Source organism: Rhinolophus ferrumequinum, chromosome 6, assembly GCF_004115265.2.
Source record: "Rhinolophus ferrumequinum isolate MPI-CBG mRhiFer1 chromosome 6, mRhiFer1_v1.p, whole genome shotgun sequence".
NCBI lineage: Eukaryota > Metazoa > Chordata > Mammalia > Chiroptera > Rhinolophidae > Rhinolophus > Rhinolophus ferrumequinum.
The window spans coordinates 99,798,374-99,822,669 of record NC_046289.1 but is presented as its reverse complement, the minus strand read 5'-3'; the positions used below and the strand labels follow the sequence as shown (position 1 = coordinate 99,822,669).

At 44.0% G+C, this 24,296-nt stretch overlaps 1 protein-coding gene and 1 pseudogene across 5 annotated transcripts in view; one reads left to right on the top strand and one right to left on the bottom strand.

Moving 5' to 3' along the window:
* The window catches only part of SIN3A (SIN3 transcription regulator family member A), a 64,765-nt gene that overhangs the window by 27,145 nt on the left and 13,324 nt on the right, over window positions 1-24,296 (top strand). For all 5 annotated transcript variants that reach the window (XM_033107927.1, XM_033107925.1, XM_033107930.1 and 2 more), the window contains exons 4-17: window positions 1,778-1,884; window positions 2,510-2,792; window positions 3,801-4,052; window positions 4,604-4,756; window positions 4,896-5,054; window positions 6,871-6,960; window positions 9,075-9,193; window positions 9,776-9,986; window positions 10,266-10,382; window positions 14,454-14,692; window positions 16,261-16,444; window positions 17,780-18,353; window positions 20,550-20,719; window positions 24,056-24,229. In XM_033107927.1, the coding sequence (XP_032963818.1) occupies window positions 1,778-1,884; window positions 2,510-2,792; window positions 3,801-4,052; window positions 4,604-4,756; window positions 4,896-5,054; window positions 6,871-6,960; window positions 9,075-9,193; window positions 9,776-9,986; window positions 10,266-10,382; window positions 14,454-14,692; window positions 16,261-16,444; window positions 17,780-18,353; window positions 20,550-20,719; window positions 24,056-24,229 (2,832 nt within the window). The remainder of the gene's footprint in view (window positions 1-1,777; window positions 1,885-2,509; window positions 2,793-3,800; window positions 4,053-4,603; window positions 4,757-4,895; window positions 5,055-6,870; window positions 6,961-9,074; window positions 9,194-9,775; window positions 9,987-10,265; window positions 10,383-14,453; window positions 14,693-16,260; window positions 16,445-17,779; window positions 18,354-20,549; window positions 20,720-24,055; window positions 24,230-24,296) is intronic.
* LOC117024381 (uncharacterized) lies at window positions 14,888-14,984 on the bottom strand (annotated as a pseudogene).

Genomic DNA, 24,296 nt, shown 5'->3' with positions numbered 1-24,296 from the left:
TGCGTCTTTTGGAGCAAAAATTAATATAAGACCCGGTCTTATGTAATATAATATAATGTAACGTAACATAATATAATACAGTACAATACAATACTGGGTATAATATATAATACTGGGTCTTATACAATATAATATAATACCAGGTCTTATATTAATTTTTGCTCCAAAAGACACATTAGAGCTGATGGTCTGGCTAGGTCTTATTTTCAGGGAAACATGGTAGCTGCGGTTCCTAGAACTGTATACATGCCTTTGAACTATATTTTAGGTAGTGAGAGAATTTTCTCACTGTTCTTACATGCAGGTGTTTCATTTGTAATATGGATGTCAAGCTGGTGTTTTTAAAGCATAGTGCTGTTTTATAACTAATTTTTAAACATACACACATCATATATTTCTTTCCAGGTTTCTGCACTTTTTCTTTCTCTGTAGTAATAACATACCATGTGTGCTCTTGTTTAATTTTTTTGGCGTTTGTTTATTTTTCAAACTGTTCATTTTTGTGAATGCCCAAATAATTTATAATTTAGTGAATGCACTTCCCTTATCTCCCATATTAGTCAGTCCCCAAACTGTCACTTCTACCTCCTAAAAAGCTTTTCAATCTGTCCAGTTCTCCCTGTTCCTTGAGTCCTGGGGTATCCAAACTGCGGCCCGCGGGCCAACTGCGGCCCATGATTCATTGTTAATTGGCCCACAGCAAATTCCAAAAATATATTTAGTTTACTTAAATAAACCAGGTGAGGCAATACGTACTTCACCTTGAGAGAGTGGCCCGGCTGTTTGTGTATTTTACCGTATATGGCCCTTGGTGAAAAACGGTGAAAAAAGTATGGACACCCCTGCTTTAGTTAGTACTAGAATTTGGGCCACTGTTGTTCACATGTGAGTTAGCCGTAGAGCATAACTGGTTTTCCTGGCACCTTCAGTCTCCTCCCTTTGCACCAATTGGTTCTCAGCACTGTAGCCCAGCCGAGTGCACTGAGATGCAGATGATAAAAATCTCAATTGCTTTCTAGTAAGATTTACAAGGCCTGCTTCCTCTCGTGCATTTCTCGTTGCTCTTCGTCCACCATTCCTCCTCTCCATCCCAAATCCTCCAGCCAAACTAAACTGTTCTCAGTTTCCCCATGTACCAGAAGGTGGTGTCCTGCCTAGGATTTTGCCTATGCTGCTTCCTCTGATTTTCTTCATAGGTCTTCACTTCTGCTAATTTGTACTCATGCTTAGTACTCAGTTGAGACATCGCTTCCTGGGAAAGAAAGCATTTGTGCCCTTCTCATGTGCTCTCTGGGTGTTGAGTGATTATCCACTTACCCACTGTGTGAGGATTCCCAGCTAGATGTGAATGAACTAACATAGAGCAGGGACTGTGGCTTGTTTGTCACTGATCCTTAGTTCTCACGTTGGCCCTGGTGGAGCATGTTGTGGCTTTAAGGGATTTTGCGAAATGAATAAATGAACGAATGAGTGATATATTAATGTGATTATTCTTCACTAATCATTTTCTCCAAGATTATCCAAGGCAAGGCTATATAGATTTTGAGTTGATTTTTATTTGAAGTTTGAGTTTTATTATTGGCATCCATACTAATTTTTTGGTTTACGACACTGACGCCTTACTACTTCCTTGGCCACCGCGCCTGGTTCATACTGATTTTTAATACTTTCATGTATATTTATTGTATATTTCTATTTCACTTACTATGTTAATTTTATTTGGGCATAAATCATTTTTTTAATAATTCTTGGCTTATTTTTTTATAACCTGCCTCAGGTGGAGGATGCGTTGTCCTATCTTGACCAGGTGAAGCTGCAATTTGGTAGTCAGCCTCAGGTCTACAATGATTTCCTTGACATCATGAAGGAATTTAAATCTCAGAGGTAAAAGATGTATGTGGTTATACTCAAGCTTTGTGCTTGGAATGTTGATTTTGGGGGGAGGATATAGTTTATTCTCATCTCCTGAAACACAAAGGATGCCCCCATTTGGGGGGTTAATTTTCAGGGTCTTTTTATTTTATGTGTTGCTTTATTGATGAAAATTATAAGCCCTCAATCTTTGTTTTCTCCCTACTAGTAAATTTTTCTTAACTAAAATTTTTCTTAGAACGTAAGGGAGTGGACTGCTGATGATTAGGCTAGTTGCTGTTTGAATAAAGACATGCTGCAGTTCTGTCATGGCTCACCGTTACAGGAGAGTCACGCACTTCTCTGAGCATGTAGATCCATGACAATTTATTTGGTGGGCCGCGGGCTGGACCTTGGCATGGGAATTGCAGCTTTAGAGTTACTGAGTATCTCTTTAGTAGGACTGTTCAGAATTGTGACCAAATCTCTTTGTGAAGCTAAATATCTTTGGAATTTCAGAGTTCTTTGTATTCTTTATGTATAATATGCAGCTTGATTTTTATCTGTTCTCCTGTTTAGAGAACCTAGTGGGATATGAATTTTCCTTCTTATTAGGTGTTTGTTGAGCTTGCCACTTTAATTTTCGTTTTCTCATCAGCATTGACACTCCAGGAGTGATAAGTCGTGTGTCCCAGCTGTTCAAAGGCCACCCTGACCTCATCATGGGCTTCAATACCTTCCTGCCCCCCGGCTACAAGATCGAGGTGCAGACCAATGACATGGTGAACGTCACGACCCCAGGCCAGGTGCACCAGATCCCCACCCACGGCCTCCAGCCCCCGCCTCAGCCAACACCCCAGCATCCTTCCCAGCCTTCAGCCCAGTCAGCCCCAGCTCCTGTCCAGCCAGCTCCTCAGCCCCCACCTGCCAAAGTCAGCAAGGTGAGCACTTGGAAAACTGTCACATGAAATGCATCCCTAGAAAACACCCTCCTTTCGCATTTCCCCTTTATACAAGACTTAGATACACATGTTACAGTGGTTTCATTAGAGAGGATGCAGCAGTCACATCCCTATACAGTGGTTCACATTTACATACCACATACTTAGAGATCTGTTTAAATCAAGACATCAGCAGCCTTCAAGGACTGTCTTGCCCCCAACTTCTGCTTATTGAGCCCACGAGCATCCCACTGGCGGCGGCTTTGTGTAGTAGCACTTGACAACAAAGGCAGGAATGGTCAGCTGCTGCTGCTGCCTGCACGGTCATCGTTTTACAGAAGTCACTCCATTGACAGAGTAGCTCACACCAAGCTAAGCGAAAGGTCCTGCTGATGACGAGGTTCTGATGATGAGCATGGGGTGTTCTTGGCCTAGCACTGCACTGGCGTGCAGCAGCCACCAGCCATGTGGGGCTATATTTAAATTTAACTTATTTAAAATAAATTCCGTTTTTCAGTCGCACTAGTATTTCAAGTGCTCAGTAGCCTCGTGTGTCTGGTGTGTACCACACAGGACAGTAAATAAAGAACTTTTTTCTGTCATCTCAGAATTCTGTTGGGCAGAGCTGGTTTTTAGAAGATTTTTATGTGGTTACTGCAATAATTGAATTGTTTTGACGTTAAAGATCAATGTAGAATGAGGTCTTTTTCTATTCTATTTGTACCTGTTGAGCTAGTGAGCTTAAAATTGCATATGAAAAATTCTTCCTTGTATCTACTTTAAGGTTGTATTTAGAAACTTGGAGGCTGAAATATTTGTATTAGAATGTGTGATCCCTCCTCACCTCCCACCCCTGCCCAGTGTGATTTGAGTTGGGCTAAAGTGGCCTGGCCAGAGGAAATAAAGGATATAAGTTGAAGAGATACCTTGTTTCTCTTTAGTTTGAATTTCTTTCCTATGTCTGACCATCTGTGATCCGGAGGAGAATAAAGACTTTTTTCTTTTTAGCCTTCCCAACTACAAGCACATACTGCAGCCAGTCAGCAGACTCCCCCACTCCCACCATACGCGTCCCCACGTTCTCCACCTGTCCAACCTCACACACCAGTGACGGTCTCATTGGCAACGGCCCCATCCTTGCAGAACAATCAGCCTGTGGAGTTTAATCATGCCATCAACTATGTTAATAAGATCAAGAACAGGTTCCAGGGCCAACCAGACATCTACAAAGCATTCCTGGAGATTTTGCACACGTATCAGGTAAGAGAGTTGCCTTTTCAACCTGTTGTTACCAGGTCAACTTCTGAGGGTATCTAGTCCGAGAAGAACTTGAATAACTGTTTTTGTGCTCACTAATTCTTACTGAAAATAAGTTAGAAACCATGATACTTGTTTATAATACGTGTGATTGCTCGGCTTTAATTGCCTTGTAGCAGGCAGTCAGGATTTTTAAAGTTATGCCCTGGGAAACGAATGCTTATTTATGTGGCAAGTTCAGAGGATGACTTGTGTGGTATATAGTTAATTTTCAGTAGAAGGAGGAGAAATTCTCTGTTCTTTGTTTCGTTAATTGGTAGTAGTCCCCTGAGCATTCACACATTAACTTCCCTAGTTTTAAAAGGAATTGCCAGGTCCATCTTCCACTCCTTCAACTTACAAGCTTGCAGTCAAAACAGTTCCTGAGAACACAGACTTTCTTCGTAAGTGCACTCCAACATACAGAGCCCCTGTCAGACATCTCAGAGAGCAGAAGTGAGTCATTCCAAACAGTGCTCCTCCAGTATGACCTCTTCCCATTTGCAATTTATCAGAAAGAGCAGCGGAATGCCAAGGAAGCTGGAGGAAACTACACTCCAGCACTGACTGAGCAGGAGGTTTATGCCCAGGTGGCTCGTCTGTTTAAAAATCAGGAAGATCTGTTGTCAGAGTTTGGACAGTTCTTACCAGATGCCAACAGCTCAGTGGTAAGTTGTATTGATAAGAACTAGACACTATTTAGAATTATTAAGTTAGGAAGCTGGAATCGGGGTGGGGGGGACTTTTGCTAAATGATACTTACTGGCTTTGATGAGCGCATTAATCTCTTTCATGTGTCTTAATTAGCTTTTAAGCAAAACAACTGCTGAGAAGGTTGATTCTGTGAGGAATGATCACGGAGGCACTGTGAAGAAGCCCCAACTGAACAACAAGCCACAGAGGCCCAGCCAGAACGGCTGCCAGATCCGTAGGCACTCTGGCACAGGGACCACCCCCCCGGTGAAGGTGAGAACGGGCAGCCACGGCTGGCCTTGACTCCCAGGAGCAGTTCTAGTGCACAGATCCTCTGGGGTTGGCCCTGTGTTCTGCACTGAGCCTGCTGACGGTTGGATCCTGGATGTGCACAGTGGGTTGGCCTAGGTCACAGAAACTCAGCACAAAGCTGCTTACGTGGCTCTGCAAGAGTGTTAGAATGGTGGAATACTAGTAATCACTTAGATCACTGTGCTTTTTTGAGTTGTTATTGTTTTCTCTATACTTTTTCTCTCTGTTGTTAGCCATCATCTATTTTTGTTTTGTTTTCTGCCAATGGTTTCTGAGACTTACTTATTTTTTCCCTTCTGATTTGATGCCATAAACCTGCCTTGTTCTAAGAAATAAGATTATTATGTCTGATAATTGTTTCAGAAATAAGTCAATGGTCTTTGAAGTCCTCCTGTGAGGAACATGTGAGTGCTCTTGTGAAATAGGTTAGAGGCCTGCCCTGCCCATGGTCCTGTCCTGTTGTTGGTTTGCCAGACCTTATCTGTATCATCTTAATCTCCAAGGTCGGACCTTAGGGCTATAACAGAAGGAGGTCTTAAACTCCTGTTAGGGACCTGTCATATGATGCCCCTTGTTACAGCAAACACTGCTGATCTGCCTGCAGAAAGCCAGGCCGGTCCCATCCTCGTTTGTGGTGCAGCTGGCCTAGGGAAAGGGTTGATGTTGGTACTGAACGTGCTTCAGTTCATTCTGAAGCGGTATACAACACGGAAGAGGGGAGAGGCATGTCTGCAGAAGTTAATTAAAGAACAAAAGCCAGTGGAATTACTAATAGTGAGAGGTGACAGGTGAACAGGCAGATAACTCATAGACTGACGTGTTAGGTGTTGCTGACATTTTTGAAGGACTCTTTTTTAGTGCTTGTAATGGTTTCTCCTTTCAAAGCAAGTTGAAAGTAGTTTCTATTTCTTCACTTCGGTAAAGAATATTATTTATGTGAGTAGCAAGAATCAGGTCAGTAGATCTTCTCCCTTCATGAGTTGGTCTCCTCTCGCACTTGATCCCCACAGGTGGAAACACTATCCTGGGGGTTAGAATTCCCTGTCTGCTTTTTCCTTGGGCAGTGGAAGCAGGGGCTTCTCCGCCGGGAACTCTGGGTGCAAAGGTGAATGTTGCTTCTCCCAAAGTCTGTACATTTCTTCACGGCTTCTTGAGAGGTGGCATTTTAGAGTAAATTATCGCCTGACAGTATGTCATAGCCTGTCCTTTTCCTTTGAAAGAGCAGTCTTAAATTGGTCTGAGTGGATATTGCTGACAAGACAGGTATTTCTTCTGTTAGAAAAATTAACTATGCTTTTTTTTCCCCCATGAATTTTGAAATTGAAAGATAAAGGTTAAAGATTGATTTCTATCCACTCTAGGCTGTGTACTCCAGCTGTTTTTACAAACAGCCTCTTTTGCCTCCTCAGCTAGGAAGACACGGCAGTGGCATTAGGATCTAAATAAAGTGACTTTGGGCCCATGGAATAAATAAGGATGTTGCGTGTGATATCATTGTAATGCTGGGACCGTTTGCAGAGAGAATCTTTGGGGAGTGGACATTTGTGACTCTGGGGAAAAACAGATAAGCAAACTGCAATAGAGAAGACATGTGGAAGTCTCGTAGGGCGCAAAGCGAGTTAGGTAGGGACTTGAATTCTCTCATTTGTTGCAAATTGTTAATCAGCAATGATCAATGAAGAACGCAGTGAACACAGCTGAAAATACAATTCAGAGGAGCCCACCATTTGAATCTTACACATTTGTGGTTTTTTGTTCGTTTTTTTTTTTTTTGCAGAAGAAACCCAAACTGCTTAACCTGAAGGATTCTTCTATGGCAGATGCCAGCAAGCATGGTGTAGGAACTGAATCATTATTTTTTGATAAGGTGAGTGAATGAGTTAGATTTAATATCGACTGTTAATGCCAAGAGAAAATTACCCCATCCCCAAGAAGATTTTGCTTCAGTAGCGTCAAGTTGATTAGGACGTTCCGCTACTTAACACAGTTTCCAGGTTGTAGGTCCTTTCAGTCTACTAGAACTATTAGCACAACCAGAGAAATGGTATTTTGTCTGCTTTGGTTTTGTGAAATCGTTTGCAGGAAATACAACATTTTCCCTCGTAAAAGACAGCTTTAACAACAAGCATGCTATAAATACTCTCCAGAGATGTTTGGGGTGGCCAGTTGCAGGTGTCCAGGTCTGTCTAGTGGGGAGTGTCAGTGTATCAGTTGTTGAGGATGTAAGATGACTTGTCATCTTGTAATTGCTTGTGACCCTTGTTCGCAGTGTTGCCTCAAGGGTTTCTGGGGATTCTGATTTAATTGTCTGTTGTCACAGCTCCCTAGGGGTTCTAATGAGCAGCCTGCGGTGCGCTCGCTGGTGTCAGTGGTGGGAGTGGTGGGGACGTTTGACTTCTCCTGTGTCTGACTTCCTCCTTGGAGGCAAGTGGGTGCTTAGCAGCTGGTAACCATCAGGCTTCTCACTGGCAGGAGCCAGCTTGGCTTGATCTGCTGGTTTGCCCTTGTCTCGCACCTCTGGGTTCCTGCAGAAGGGTGAATGATTTAGCATCTCCATGGTTGGTGCCTCCTCATCGCTCTCTAGCTGGCTGTGCTTACGTGAGCTGTTCGGCCCAACAGTCAAGAGTCTCTGGCTCTGACTTGAGTCATTTCTGAGGGCTGCTCGGTCATTTGGATGCTTTTAGGGCAAATGTAGAAGTCCAGGTCACAACCAACAAATGGCAAGGAAAGAGTGGGGCGACTGAACCAGTTCATTTTTTAAAGAATGACGGTCCATATGTGTATATATATATGTATCTACTGTGTTTTCTAAGACCTAGCCTAATGCGTCGTTTGGAGCAAAAATTAATATAAAACTCAGTCTTAGTTTACTGTAAGACCGGGTCTTATATAATTATAATTATAACACAATATAATAATACCGGGTCTTATATTTTTGCTCCAAAAGAGCCATTAGAGCTGATTGTCCAGCTAGGTCTTATTTTCAGGGAAACACGGTAGTACAAAAAGGGCAGTGCTCTTTCACTTTTGGCTTTGAAAGTACATAATCCATATACTGTCTACTGATTGACAGTTACAGGAAGTATATGGGAGCCTAGAGAAGGGGCTGATAAAGCAGTTGGTTTGGTGAGGGTCTGCAGTCCCCACTAAAGGACCACAGTGCTAAATAGTTACTTTTGATACTGAAACTCCAGGTGGCTCATCTAGCCAGGCTGGTTTTACTTTGTCTATGCTAATCAACATTTTAAGATTTTTGGATATTCAAATGCTCAGTATTATAAACGGAAGAAGGAAAAGGATCAGGTCCGAGGACAGAAGTATCTTACCATTATTCGGGGTGGCCGGTCAACCCAGTTGGTTAAAGCATGGTGCTGGTAGCACCAAGGTTGCCAGTTCGATCCCCGCATGGGCCACGGTGAGCTGTGCCCTCCTTTAAAAAAAAAAGAAAGAAAGAGAAAATACCATTATTAAAGATTTACCAGAATTTGAAAACAGTGTTGACAAAGATTCTTGCTGTGAAACATGTTAGAGGAAACAGAAGCTTGGGTAATTCTGATTTTGGTCTGGAAAGTCAAGCATATGGGAAGGTAAGTATCTTCTTTACTCCAGGATCTCATTTTGAAAAATTTTTTATGATGAAAAATTTTAAACATATGTGGAATTAAAAGAGAATAGTAAAATGACGCCTCGTGCCCATTATCCAGCTTCAGCAGTTCCCAACTGCTAGCCAGTATACTTCTTTCATATGCACTCACCCACCCCAGATTTTTTTGGAGACAGATCCCAGATATTATTTTATTCATAAGCGTTTTACTAAATTTCCCTTTAAAATAATACTATTTTTCACACAGTCCAGTATCACATCTAGAAAACTAGTATTGATTCCTTAGTCTCATCACATAACTTCAGATTTCCCCATTTAAAAGCGATCTGGATCTCTGGATTCCCCACTGAACGGTCTCTCCTCGATTGTCCCCTAAGGTCCGCAAGGCGCTGCGGAGCACGGAGGCCTACGAGAACTTCCTGCGTTGTCTTGTCATCTTTAACCAAGAGGTGATCTCTCGGGCTGAGCTTGTGCAGTTAGTCTCTCCTTTCCTGGGGTAAGTGGAGTTGAGGGGCTTAGCCCTGATACATGACATTGGGAGTGCAATAAAACTTAGTTTGTGAGAGTATGTGATAGGCAAAATTCATTTGATTGTGCTGAGTCGGTTGGTTTATAAAACTTCTGTCCAAAGAGTCTTCCGAGAAGTCTTGTAATTCACCTCTAGAGACGAAAAAATAGAGAGGGCATCGGCCAAGATTAGGGGTCTCCTGGTCCCCTGCCCGGTGTTGGATGTTTATGGAGACCAGTCTCATTCAGGGTTCTAGAATCTTGACTGTATTTGACCACCTAAGAATTATCTGAATATTGATGCAATATTCTTGATCAGAAGAGTGGCTGGTCATTGTCTCGTTTCAGAGCAGCTCTTCCTTCACCACCTTAACTCATCTTAGAGCACTCTGTAAGACCAGGAGAAGACAGATGCTCAGAAGCAGTGCTTCTGAGGCAGGAAATAATCGTTGTCCTTGGAATTGGTCCCTCGTAGCAGCATTCTGACCCAGCATCAAATAGTAGTAGCCGTACTTCAGGATAACTGCATCGTGCTTCTGATTGCTCATCAGTGTTTGGTTTGATTCTTCAGGAAATTCCCTGAACTGTTTAACTGGTTTAAAAACTTTCTGGGCTATAAGGAGTCTGTACATCTGGAAACCTTTCCAAAGGAACGAGCCACAGAGGGCATTGCCATGGAGATAGATTATGCCTCTTGTAAACGGTTGGGTTCCAGCTACCGAGCCCTCCCAAAGAGTTACCAGCAGCCCAAGTGTACAGGACGGACTCCTCTCTGTAAAGAGGTAAGTCCTTCCCCAGAGCATCAACCCTGAATCCTCCACTTTCTCTAGAAGGCTGTGGTCCTAGGGATTGAGAATTTGTATGAGTGAGGAAATCAAGACTCTTCTCTGTCTTTAAAAAAAAATGTTTTACACTTATTCAGAACCTTTTCCGTACTAATATTTTGTAAACTTGTAATAGTAAATGTTTTTTCCTTCCCTTAGGGTTTTTATCTTTTTATTGAGGATGCTTAATCACCAGGAAGCTTTGTCAGACTTCTGTTTCTCTTCTTTTACCCAAAGGTTTTAAATGATACCTGGGTTTCCTTCCCTTCCTGGTCTGAGGACTCCACCTTTGTTAGTTCCAAAAAAACTCAGTATGAAGAACATATCTATCGTTGTGAAGACGAACGCTTTGAGGTACAAGCTCCTTTATCATTTGAACTTTGGGGAAATGAAAGATGCTAAATGATAAGATATTTTAAGTACGTATCTGTGAGGGTTGGCTTTTAAGACTGAAGATCCAGAGGCTCACATTCTTTTGTGGTAAATGTGCTTATCATGCTTTATGAGCTTGTAATATTTTTATGGCAAATGTGATTTATCTCCTCCTAACTGAAATTATCCGTTGATGGCTGAATAATAATACTTTGAATTTTTAACAGCATTGTAAAGGTTACTGTATTTTACATGGTATATAAACTTAGCATCACAAGGCTATCTTGAAGCTGTTTGAAATTATTTAAAGTGTGTATTGTGACTCTTAGGTGGTTAGCAAACCAGCTCTCCTGTGAGAACTGGAATTCTCTCATATTTCTGATGTTGATTTGGCTCCTTTTGAAACAGTTAAATTAGGGACTTTATTTTAATAAAGTAGGTGAGAAGGGATGAGCTGGTAGAGCCCTATATCAGGAAATGGGAGTATTAAAAATGGGTTCAGAATCCCCGGTGTGCTTAAATGTTCAGCTCACTGATACCATCAACAAAAAAGGGAATGTTATTATTGTATCTAAAGAATGTTATATTGTATACATGTATCCTATTTAACATATTATAGAAAAATGGCCCTGCTTATTCTCTGGGTGGTGCTGTCTTGCTCTTTTTTAAATCCATACTGATTTAGTGCTCTGGCAGTTACCCCTCAGACCCGCTCCGGCTGCTTCCGGCATGGTTTTTTTTTAATGTTTTTTTTAAACTAAGATGGAATTTTATTACACTCTCATGTTAAAGAAGTTTCAGGTCACCAGTCCAGGGCTGGCATGGAGGCTCCATTATCATGTGGAACCCAGACTCTTTCTGTGTTTTTTTTTTTTTTTCTTGTTTTTTTTAGTTTCAGGACAAAACAATGTAATAGTTAGACATTTACCATTTATATCCCTCACACTGTCAACCCCCTGCCCCCATCCACTATCCCTCTGACATCGCACACAGCCATTACATTTCCACTGTCTCTGTTCCTAGTGCTGTACTCCGCTTCTTGTAACGATATATATATAGTTTACAAGTTTATATATAAACTTGTTTTTATATATATATATGTATATATATATATAAAAAAGTATATATATAAAGTTGTAATTGACATTCATTATTGTTCAGCTTCAGCATCAGGTGTACAGTGCAGTGATCAGGCATCTACATCTTCCCTGAGGTGGTCTCCCTAATGGGACAAGTGTCCATTGGATAATCGGCATGTTTTAAATGAAGAGCCACGTGTTGCTTGGCCACTGGCAGGGTCTGTTAGGAGTTTCAACCATTTGCAGAAAACTAAATCATGACAGATGTTAACTTCCATGGAAAGTTTTATCAGGCTAAAGAAAACATTTCTTTGTTACCTATGTTTAGTAAGGTCATCTGAGTTAGAAAGAGGAGATTGGCATCTATTTTTGGTAAGAAGTTTCTGTTCGCAACTGGTATGTCTGCAAATGAGAAGCAGCATCTTCATTTCCCATTGGTGATTATAGGAGTGAAGATAATGGAAGTGTGGTGTGTGCGCAGTGCGTGTGTGCGCTTAGGATTGGGTGAGGTGGACTAGTTTGAAGGAGCGTTCCTTTATACATCAGGATAGTTGAGTGATCCTACAATATAGACAACCCCCTAATCTCAGTGGCCTGAAGAAACAGATTTATTTCTTAATCTTGCTGCATGTGCATTGATGTTATTAGGGGATTCTGCTCATCAGAATTACTTGGGGACCCAGTCTGATAGGTTGCCACCATCTTGAACATTGCCAGTTACTGGAAGGAAAAAGAGAGCTTAGAAGGTATAATGACGAACGGGGGAAAAGAAGGAGGAGGGACACACGCTAGTATGGGGCTAATTAATTTAATTATTTAATATGTAATTTAGCAATATGCAATAGCAAAAGACAAAGACAATTAATAGAATATGCTAATGTTAGAAAGTAAAGGTGGTTCAGACTAAACTACATACATTGATAACAATGTCATGTCAAAGGAGTACACATACATATGTGTGTAAGAGATCCCAACATAGGTTTACTATTGATCAAAAATCACTTGGCTGAAGACACAACTAACATCAGTAAGCAGTATCCAAAAGCAGTAATAAGCTCTATAGGATAGTAACTATTACAGTAGATGCCAAAAACTCACCAAACGGGGAGAACAACACTGAAAAGTCATAAATCAAAACCTTGCCAGATCTGTAGCTGAGAGAAACTCAGGCATCTCCCACATCGCTGCTTGTTAGTTCCCAAGAATGCTGCGGCTGCTGCTGCTGCTGTTGTCGTCGTCGTTGTTAGAAGTTAGGACGTCTTCTGATGCTGTAAGCTGCAAGCTGCATACAAGTTTTCTAGATGCTAACAAGTTCTCAAGGTTAACCATGGGGAACAGCACTGGGGAGGCCGGGAACTAGCCAGACCTCACCAGGTTCGCGGCTGGAAGTCAAGGACATCCCCTTGTTGCTGCATGTTGCTGGAAGTCTTCAAAGTGTTAGAATGATGAAAAATCACCAATGACAAATGACCAAATGACGAAATAATAATTAAACTGCCAACTGAGGTCTGTCATATATTTTCTCAGATGTACCTTCGAGCCAAGTTTCTTGTTCTTGCCTCCCCCTCCGGGCATGGCCAGTTCTGGCAGGGTCCGGCTGTCAATGATAAAAAAAAAGAAAATATGTTACTTATCTGGCCGAAGGGCTAGTTCATCCGGACAAGCAATATCTACTGTTCTTGCTGGGACCTTCCGCCCAAGGTCTTCCAAAGCCTGGCAACAAGACTGTCACGTCGTCCTGATATAACTTAGCTACTTCTTCTCTTCATCTACTGATGTGAGCGAAACAGACAGAACAAAGAGGGAATTCTCTCAACCCCTGATCAAGAATTTCTTTAATCCTAAGCTAGCCATCACCTCACAACACGGATAGAACAGCAAACGTCATCTCATATCTCCCTTGCTTGGGAAAATGAGACCAAACAGAAAACCTCATCTCACGTCTCCCCTGCTTGGGAGAATGAGACCAAAGTGGGGATTTACTCAACCCCTGATCACAGCACAGAAATCACCTCACATGCGGGAACAGATAAAAGCTAATAGACAAAAACTCACATCAACCAATGAAGGCAAATTTTCCTCAACATCTACCCTACAGAAGAAGGGTCTTGCACTGTTAAAAGCTCTAGCCTAGAAGTAACAAACATTACTTCGACTCACCTATTTACAACTCACTTGCTAGTAGTAGTTACATTGTCCCATCCAATCACAAGGGAGCCAGGAAGTTCAGTCCATCTTGTTCCAAAACTGGGGAGGAGACCAGAAATATTTGATAAAATGACTATCACAGTCCCCAAACTAGAAAACTTAGGGAAGCTTCTACAGACATTTGGTCGTAGGCTTGTTTACTTCATTTTCTGTTTCTCTAGAGGATTTTGTGTTAAGCCTCGGGAAAAAAGTTACCTCAAAGGCTGCCAGTCATATCCTTGACCACGTCAGGCCAGGCAGGCCCTTGCCAGGAATTCAGTAAGAATTGAAATGGGTCCCTGCATACACAACTTTCACATCCTCCCGCTTGTCCATCATTTGTTGATGTTTGTTGTGTGCCAGGCATTGTGCTAGATCAGGGGTGTCCAAACTGTTTTCACCGTTTTTCACCAAGGGCCATATGCGGTAAAATACACAAAGAGCCGGGCCACTCACTCGAGGTGAAGTACGTATTGCCTCACCTGGTTTATTTAAGTAAACTGAATATATTTTTGGAATTTGCTGCGGGCCAATAAAAAATGGATCGCGGGCCGCAGTTTGGACACCCCTGTGCTAGACCTTTACTTTATGTGGATTGTATCGTTAAACCCAGAAAACAACTTTATGAGAGGAGATCTACTAGTCCTACTTCACTGGTAAGGAAGCAGTCTTACGCCTGGGACGGCAGAGCCAGGATCCTCTCCAGGGAATGTGATGCCCCACCTTCTACGTCTGATCTCTATTCTGTTCTGGTTGGGTCCTAAACACACTTTGTCTTCTTCTTTAGCTTGATGTAGTTTTAGAGACCAATCTGGCAACAATCCGGGTTCTGGAAGCAATACAGAAGAAGCTTTCCCGCTTGTCTGCTGAGGAACAAGCCAAATTCCGCTTGGACAACAGCCTTGGGGGCACATCGGAAGTCATCCATCGGAAAGCACTGCAGAGGATCTACGCTGACAAAGCAGCTGACATTATTGACGGGCTGAGGAAGAACCCCTCCATTGCCGTCCCCATTGTCCTTAAAAGGTACCCGCACAAATGCCCTTCATGCTCTCATCTGCTTCATGACAGGTTCAGTGTCCATTACGTGAAGCTCTTGTTTTCCTGGTTATCCCAGGAGACTGCCAGTTCTCCCCATCTGGGTTGAAAATCAGGTGCAGCATGGGATAGTGGAGCTTCCTTTTAAAAAAAATAAAAAATGGAATGCTTCATGAATTTAAAAAACAAATGGAATGCTTCACAAATTTGCATGTCATCCTTGCACAGGAGGCGTGCTGATTCTCTTTGTTTCATTCCAATTTTATATAGAGAGGGTGCCAAAAAAAATGTATACATATTTTATGAAAGGAAAAAACTATTAAAATTGTAATACTCAATATATACTGATTACAAAAGATGAGTACAGGTCAGGTATATACATGTTTTTGGCACCCCCAGTGTGTGCTGCTCACATGAGCAGAATAGTGGGGCTTCTTGATGGGGTGTGTATAACCACCGGGAGAGGACACGCCTTGAAAGTCCATAGTGGAATGCTCTGTGTTTCAGGCCATGTTTTAAAATCCAGAAAAGAACAAAGAAGAAAACCACCACCCACGTTCCTGCCGCTCAGTATTAACTGTTGTACATCTTTGGTTTTTAATAAGAATCACTCCTTGTCTGTGTCAAATTGATATGTATTATTTAAAGAGACTTGGATTGCCATTTCTACCAAGAATGTTTCCTTTTTCAGTCTGTGGCGTAGAGGGATTTCATGCCCACCTATGGCCAGCCATCAGGAAGCGGGCCAGAGCCAGGGCACGCTGGAATACACTGACTGTCAGCTGGGACCTGGGTCCTCAGTCAGGGTCACCTGGTGGAAGAATTCCTGCACGCTGCACAGTTCATAGATGCCCCTATTTTATTGTTCTTCCCTCAGATGCTGGCACAGGTCGTTCCTCTTTTTGCCGGTAGCATTTCACTTGGCTTTGAGATACAGGGTATTCTGCAGTCTCCATGCTGGTTTTGATTTTACTCTCCTCTCTTCTCCTGGAGGGTTAGGATCAGTTGTTCTCATCAGAAGTTTCCAAACTGTGTCCAAAGGAACATTATTGTGCAGGTTCTCTGCCCTTGGACTTCTGCATTTACATTAGCAGAGTAAACATTCTTAGCAGTGCTGTAGCAAAGACACTTGTTTAACTTTGCATTAGCTGGCCAAGGAAGAGAACCCCCTTTTCAGGGGTATTCCAGGGATGCTGTTTGAGAAATGACTATTCTGAGTAGGATCTCTGACTTTGGGACAAGTTACTTCCCTAAAATCAGTCATGAATGAATAATCCCTCATATAACAGAGTTCACGCCTGGTTTGAATAACATTTATCCCAAGTTGCCAATAATTTTGACAGGCCTTTTTATATCTTTTGACTTTTGAAATCAAGTAAGTATAACATGTTTCTCATTTCTGAATGCTTAATGATTAAGAGGAGGTGCTGTTACCCCACTTCACTGGTCAGGAAGCACTTCTGTGTGGCTGTCATGGCAGAGTCAGGATCCCACCCAGGGAGTGTGACGCCCCACATCTGAATTCCCACATCTTGTTTCCACCCTCGCCCCTCTAGGTTGAAGATGAAAGAGGAAGAATGGCGAGAAGCTCAGAGGGGCTTTAATAAGGTGTGGAGAGAGCAAAATGAGAAATACTATTTGAAGTCTCTGGACCACCAGGGCATCAACTTTAAACAGAACGACACCAAGGTGCTGAGGTCTAAGAGCTTACTCAACGAGATTGAGAGCATCTATGACGAGGTGAGCAGGAGGTTTCTACGGCTGGGAGAGACTCCCGTCTTTGGGTTCAGCATAGCTCTGATTCCTGGAAATGACCTGCTAAGCGAAAGTGAGACCCTCTAAGACTTTCGATGTTTGCTTCATGACTGGCGTAGACTTCTGTTCCTGATTCTACCATTTTAAATCTAAACCTCTCCTTTATCCCTAAGCTGTTTTACTGGTTTCCCAATTTAACACCATGGTGTTAGTTTACTCCACCGCCTCCCTCTCCAACTCCTCTTCCCATCTGTTTCCCTGACACAATACCTTGTATTCATTTGTATAACCCATCTCAAGTTCCCACAGCTTAAACCCTTATCACTGATCCCTAAACTCTTTCTAATCCTTGTTTATTCAGCACACTTACGAGGTTTATATATGTAGTACGGGAGCTAGGATACAGAGATGAATAAGAAATTAATCCTGCTTTCTTTGAGTTCATAGAATTAGGTGATGGATAAAAACATAAATGCACTGTGATTGAAAAGTTCCGGGAGCAGACGGGTGGCTCAGTTGGTTAGAGCGTGAGCTCTGGGCAATGGGGCTGCCGGTTCGATTCCCACATGGGCCAGCGAGCTGTGCCCTCTGCCACTAGAATGAAGTCAGTGAGCTGCCGCTCAGCTCCCGGGTGGCCAGATGGCTCGGTTGGTTGGAGCGCGTCCTCTCAACCACAAGGTTGCCGGTTCGACTCCCGCAAGGGATGGTGGGCTGCGCCCCCTGCAACTAACAAAGGCAACTGAACTGAGCTGCGCCCTCCACCACTGATTGAAAGGTCAACAACTTGACTTGGAAAAGTCCTGGAAGTGCACACTGTTCCCCAATAAAGTCCTGTTCCCTTTCCCCAATAAAATCTTTAAAAAAAAGAAAAAAAGGAAAGTTCCTAGAAATAGTTTGATCTTCAATTCTAAAAAAACTTTATTGTGAAAATGTCAAATATAGACAAGGGGAGAGAATAGTAAAATTAGTTCTTACATAAACTTAAACATTGACTCCTGTTTGTCACTGCTATTACATCTTACACCTCTGCACTCCCACCCAGAAATACTTTAAAGTAAATCCCAGATCTCATAGTGCTAATCCACAGTTTTAAAATATGGTCCCAATTCTGTCGCGTTGTCCCCTATAAGTCTTTAAAGTCTAGAAGGTACCGTTTTGGTACCAAACCACATCTTCCATATTACCTTATTGTTTCTGGAGGTTTGGGATTGGAATCCTAGCTGCTGTGGTTACTAGCGGACTGGACTGTTGGTGTGGTCTCACGCTGTTTATTGTTGCTGTCGATATGGCACTTAACCCTTTGTGTCTGTCTCCTGGTAGCGGCAAGAGCAGGCCACGGAGGAGAATGCTGGTGTGCCCGTTGGCCCGCACCTCTCGCTGGCCTATGAAGACAAACAGATCCTGGAGGATGCCGCGGCTCTGATCATCCACCACGTGAAGAGGCAGACAGGCATTCAGAAGGAGGACAAGTACAAAATCAAGCAAATCATGCACCATTTCATTCCAGACCTGCTCTTTGCTCAGAGGGGTGATCTCTCAGATGTGGAAGAAGAGGAAGAAGAGGAAATGGATGTGGACGAAGCCACAGGAGCAGCTAAGAAGCACAACGGTGTTGGAGGCAGCCCCCCGAAGTCCAAGCTGCTGTTTAGTAACACAGCAGCGCAGAAGCTCAGAGGGATGGATGAGGTGTACAACCTCTTCTATGTGAACAACAACTGGTATATCTTTATGCGGCTGCACCAGATTCTCTGCCTCAGGCTCCTGCGGATTTGTTCCCAAGCGGAACGGCAGATCGAAGAGGAAAACCGAGAGCGAGAGTGGGAACGGGAAGTGCTGGGCATAAAGCGAGACAAAAGCGACAGCCCTGCCATCCAGCTTCGTCTCAAAGAACCTAGTGAGTGCCTGGACTGTTGGTTTACAGAGGGAGTGAGGGGTTGGGGACCTCAGGGCCTAGTTAGACTCGCGACTGCTTCCTTTATACGTGGGGCACAGACAGGCCTCAGGGGGTCACATCCTAGCTCTGGGGCTTACCAGTCATGTGGTCTTACTTAAATGCTCTGAACCTATGGACTGAGTGGGGGTGCTGCCTGCTACCCTGTGGGGTGGTTGGGAGGACGGGAGAAAAGACACACAGCGCCTTGTGCGGTGCTTGAATCCTGGACACTCAGTGGCTGATCCTTTGGACATCAGGGAAGTGGGGGGGGGGGGGTCAGCGCCCTCAGTTTCCCAGAGGCGGGTCCCTGGGTTATTGCAGAGAGTTTTAAAGGAGAAAGGGACTGAACGGCAACGTTTCCACTCCATGACAGGACGTAAATTTCTGGTGGTTCATGCCTAAGACGGGTGTGAATTTTCTGATGTGTTTAGGTAGAACTTCTCTTTAACCAGAGGGGTTTGTGACTAGTTCCTAATAAACAGAGATAGGTTATGGAGAGGAGGAGATTGGAACTCGAGGTGGTATGAGACAGCAGAACAGGCAAAACAGTGATGAAGATAGAGAACTTGGGAAAAGGAAGATGAATAAGGGTTAAGGAAGCCACCTTGTGCTCTAAGTAATTATGGGCCACCTACTTCTAAGTAACTGTTCAGTATTTGAGTTGTGAGCCAAAAACTTTCCCATGAAGCCTTTTTTCTGTGCTCTTGAGGAAACAGCCAAGCTGTGGAGCAAATCGTTATTATTATTTTTTTTAACTGTTGCTATTGTAAGAAGCCCATGTGTAGCCCCAGCCTTCTATCTGTTGAAGAGCTAATGACACTGGGAATTAATTCTAAAAGCCTTTATCTATATTAACTTGAGCTTGAGAGAGATGGCTTTTGGACCTTAATGTGGTGATTCCGCCTGCGTGGGTAGAAATGAGAGAAATGGCCTCACCCTGGCGTGACCACCGACCTCCCTTGGTGTGAGCTTACACAGTGTGGTCTTGAGTGGTAATGCCACTTCACGCTGGTCTCGGCTCGTGTGCCGGAGTCCGTGCTGTGCACTCGGAGTTTTATTCTGGCCTGACCACACCTTTTCGCGGCACCTGCCCAGCTGGTGCTGTGTGTAGCTCTGAACGAGGCAACGGTCTGTGATGCAACACAAGCAGCTGCCGCTTCGGAACAGTGGCCGTCCTGTGTAGCCCGCCTTCCCGGAGTCCGTCCCACTACAGCTAAGCAGGCTGTTACCCTCAGCCTTGGCCCCTGTACAGACTTTACAAGCGGGGAACCAAATGTCAGTGATAGAGTCCCTTTTGTAACTTTTTTAATTTTAGTGAATTTTTTATTGAAACTGATACGTGTATCGGAACGTACACAGCTCCAAATTGTATGGCTCAGTGAACTTTTACAAAGTAAACACACCTCTATAGTGGTCCCAGTACCTAGATGAAGAAGCAGCATAACCAACCCCAGCAGCCCCTCCTGCCACTGCCTTGATTGCCAGCCCAGCCCGAGACCAGATGCGCCCAGCTTTGAGCCTCATGTAGTCGCTTTTCCTTTAGTGCGCCAAAGGCAGTCCTTTCACCGTTCCCGTGCCCCTGCTAGTTGCCAGTGTCTCTGGAACAGCCGGTAAGGTTCTCGCTGGTGGCAGAGTGGTTCCTGGGCACTGAGTATGGACCGTTCCATGTAGTTGTGGAGTGAGTGTCGCAATCGGTCGTTACGCAGGACTTGGACAGATGGAGATGGCGTCATTATTCTAGCACTGGTTGTTCAGTTCCCGACAGGTGGCCCAGTGCAACAGTCACCCTGTCTGTACTCTGTGCGTCAGTGGAGGAGCTTTGTGGTCTGTGACCCGTGTCAGGAATGCTCTTAGCAGAGGGGCCACCAGCCTTCAGAGGAGACCTCTTCCCCAGGATAGTTTGTGCTCCTACGCAGAGCCAGCCAAGCTGGCAGTAAGTGGCTCGTCAGGGAGAAGCCGCTGGTCACGGCGCAGTCACTCTGGTGGGCGGCGCTAGGGGCTGCAGCCACCAGTCGGATTTTGTCTGCGCAACAGGTTGAGTGGGGATGTGCGATCCCCGAGGGCTGGTCCTCCCGGTGCTGCTGAGCGCGGTGCAGCCGCCCTGCCTGCTCCCCAAGCCTCCCAGCAGCCGAGCCTCACCTTTGCCCTCTCCTGCAGTGGACGTGGATGTGGAGGACTATTACCCGGCTTTCCTGGACATGGTGCGTAGCCTGCTGGACGGCAACATCGACTCGTCCCAGTACGAGGACTCGCTGCGGGAGATGTTCACCATCCATGCCTACATCGCCTTCACCATGGACAAGCTCATCCAGAGCATCGTCCGGCAGGTGAGCGCCGGCAGGCGGACGCCTTCCTCCCCGAGGGAGCAGGCCAGGTGGCAGGCTCACAGCCCTGTGGGTGGCGAGTGGTTGGGGTTGGGTGGGGGTGATGGGCTGTTGTTTCCACTGGCAACCGTGGGGCAGTACTTCTGCCACAGCGCTGTGCCCTGCTTTGCTCAGTGTGCCCCCCACCTGTGAGCCCGCACTGGCTGCCCCTTCCCTTGTCTTCTGGGTGCGGGGAGAGCTTTCAGCTTCTGGAGATGCTGGTAATTCTCATACTTTCCTGGTTTAATATTTGAAGTTCTTCTTACAGGAAGGTTTCACATACCGTCTTTTACAGTGCATTGCCCACCTAACTATCTGAGGTTCCCTCTGAGTTAGGTTTGTGGTGTTTTCCTGGGGCACCCTGGGAGCTTGTAAACATGTACTCCGCAACAGCGATAACTTCATAGCAGAGAGCATGAATAGTCAGTCAGGTTTCCGCTCCTCTGCTCCGTTGCCTTGAGTTCTGAACTCCTGAAGGCAGGCTGTTGTTGATGCACTGCTTTTTAAAAATGTTTTTAAATTTTGATTGATGGATTGATTTTTGAGGGACTGCTTCTTTATTTGGAAAAGGTCACCTGTCAATGACACTTGCATGATTGATTTGTCTTTCTCCCAATCGGCCCCCAAAGAGGCCACACCTGTGCATTACTTTCTTTAAAGTGAAAACCTAAAAAAAAAAGTTATACTTCTAGAGTCTACACTGCCATTGTAGAAAGAAAGCTTGTTGTTGCTCAGTGCTTCCTTGGTGTAAAATGTGGTGTAAAAACACATGCTTTTTTTGTAAAAACAAAAGCAAAGTGCCCATGCTTTTGACTCGAATCTGAAAGGACGCACGGCTCTGCATCTCTCTCACAGGATCTGCTGAGTCAAGTAAGAGCACTTCACGTGACTGAATTTTGGCATCTTCACTGAAGTTGTCAGGCAGTTTTGTTCTTGAAAGTTGAAGAATTTTTAGGCCTTCCCTTAAGTGGTCTGTATGGTGACTGACAGAAATCACTGGACGGATGCAGTTAGTTCCGGCCATGACTTTTGAGAGACTAGTCCCAGTTAACATCCCCTGAAAGGTGCCGTGTGCTGATGTTTCTGCTGACAAGTGTGCTGCTACCACAGCTAGAAGTTGTCTTTCATACTTCCAGCACAACTACTATGAATTCAATAAAAGGAACTTTTTTTTTCCATTGGTGACTATTGGGGGACAGTGTGTTTCTCCAGGGCTGCTCAGCTCCAAGTCCAGTCGCTGTTTTCAATCTTAGTTGCAGGGGGCGCAGCCCACCATTCCCATGCGGGAATTGAACCGGCCACCCTGTTATTCAGAGCTCGCGCTCTAACCAGCTGAGCCATCCGGCGCCCTAAAAGGAACTTTTTATAAGCTGAGGTTGGTTTTTGAAACAATAGACATAATTAGTCCGTTTACTAGAAGCACGTGGTTATGATTTTGAGTCAATAATACATAATGTCCAGTCTTTTTATGGAAACAGGTTTTATCCAGAAACCCAAATTCAGTGTTTTTAAAACATATGTTCATGGTTCTCATCTTAACCCCTCAGTTGGTGACATACCTTCTCTCACTTCATTTGGTGTTGTCCCAGAGTTCATCGCTGACTAGAGATAGAACATACAATTCAAGGTCAAGCCATTCATTTATTTATTCATTTCCAAACGAGTTAAGAGGGATTTGTCTTAAGATTACTGTAGGTGGTCTCACATCTAGTATAGAACTCAAAATATGCCCAACCACGTAGGGATTGCACTGGGACATATTTTCCTTGCCTGCATGCCTGCCTTCTGGAGCTGCTCGTTCTCATGCTTTCCTCTGCCCCTGAGGCCTCGGCTTAGCACGGCAGTACCTCTGGTCCCAGCGCTCCCTGACCTCCCGTCCAGACGCTCCTCTGTCTGCTAGGCACACTCGTTGTGTCATTTCACATTGGCAGTAGCAAGAATCTGCCAGCTTCGGGGTGCAGTTGTCTAGTTGTCGCTGGGATAGTTACAGTGCTGCCCTTTCCAAAGACTACAAGGGCCCACATGTCCAAGAAAGAGGGCGTGGGTGGCGAGTCAGTGACCTGGTCTGCGTGGTGCATACCAGGCTTTGGATATACTTTGTTAGCACTACTTTTTCTCTCTCTGAAACACCGTATCTTAAGCTTTTCCCTTACCACGTTATAAGCATGATTTTAATTGTCCATTAGTATCCGTTGTCTGGACTGAGTGTAATTTATTCAGCCATCTCCAGTTGCTGGCTTTCCTACCACCATCAAATCACTCACCTTATGACCTCTCACTGTGTCCATTTATCTACAAATATTTGTCATTTAAGACTTTTTTAAATGTTAAAAATAATTTTCATAGTTAATAGTACTTCAAAAAGAATGTAACTTCCTAAAAATAGAATGGCTTAATGGTTATGAGAATTTTAAAAGAAAATAGACAAATTGATATTGCATTGAAATTTTTGCTTGCATCTTGTATCGTGTTTTTTGCGTTCTCTGGCATTTTGATGGATAATTTCATTTGAGGGAATTTTTATTTCACAATAGAAATATCCATGACCATGGAAAGAAACTCTGATTCAACTTTCTAGTTACCAGATAGTTTGATGAGACAGTTGTAAATCTATCTAATCTGATAGTTTCCTACATATCAGATGTAGGAAAATAGATGGGGTGTTAGAAAGAATATTGGCCTGGTGACAGGGAGCTCGAATATTAGTCCTAACTCTGCTCCTTCAGCTGAGTGCCCCGGGGCAGTTAATTCAGCAACAGCTTCTTAAATACCTCTTGAGTTTCAGACTTTGTACAAGGGCTGAAAATACTGACTGGTCTCTAAGGCTCCCTGACACAAACCGCGTTTTCTCATCTAACGTGTAAATTGATCTCGTGTGTAACAGAGTCTGCCCTCTACAACCTCTTCTCAGTACCTTTGTCTGAATCGAGAGAGAGTATGTATGAAAGCAAATTGTAAATGGTAAATAAGTGCCATAAAATAGGAAGCCATGTCACATAAAAATCTTTTTAAAGTTCTTTAGAACTTTAAATAAGCAGCACGTTAACCTGACTTGCCTGTGGTTTTGCCCTTAAATAGGTATGAAAGTTTTACTCATGGACCAGTGATACGGTTGAAGATTCTGGCTTGGTTATTCTCCAAGAAAATAAAATAGTGGTCTTGTGTGATTGATTTTTTTAAATGACCAACCCAAAAAACCTTTTTGAGCTGAGTGACAGGACCTGTTAGAGAAAGGTTAACTGTGTGACAGGGACAAGCGTCTTCTTGGTTCACTGGCACCTTGCCTTTGCTTGATTCCAGCTGCAGCACATCGTGAGTGATGAGATCTGTGTACAGGTGACTGACCTATACCTGGCAGAAAATAACAACGGGGCCACTGGAGGCCAGCTGAACACGCAGACCTCGAGGAATCTCCTGGAGTCAGCGTATCAGCGGAAGGCAGAGCAGCTCATGTCGGATGAGAACTGCTTTAAGGTGAGAGTCACTTGTGCAGTGAGGACTGGTGGTGACAGGGTGCGTAGTTGGGACCGTCTCCACCAGC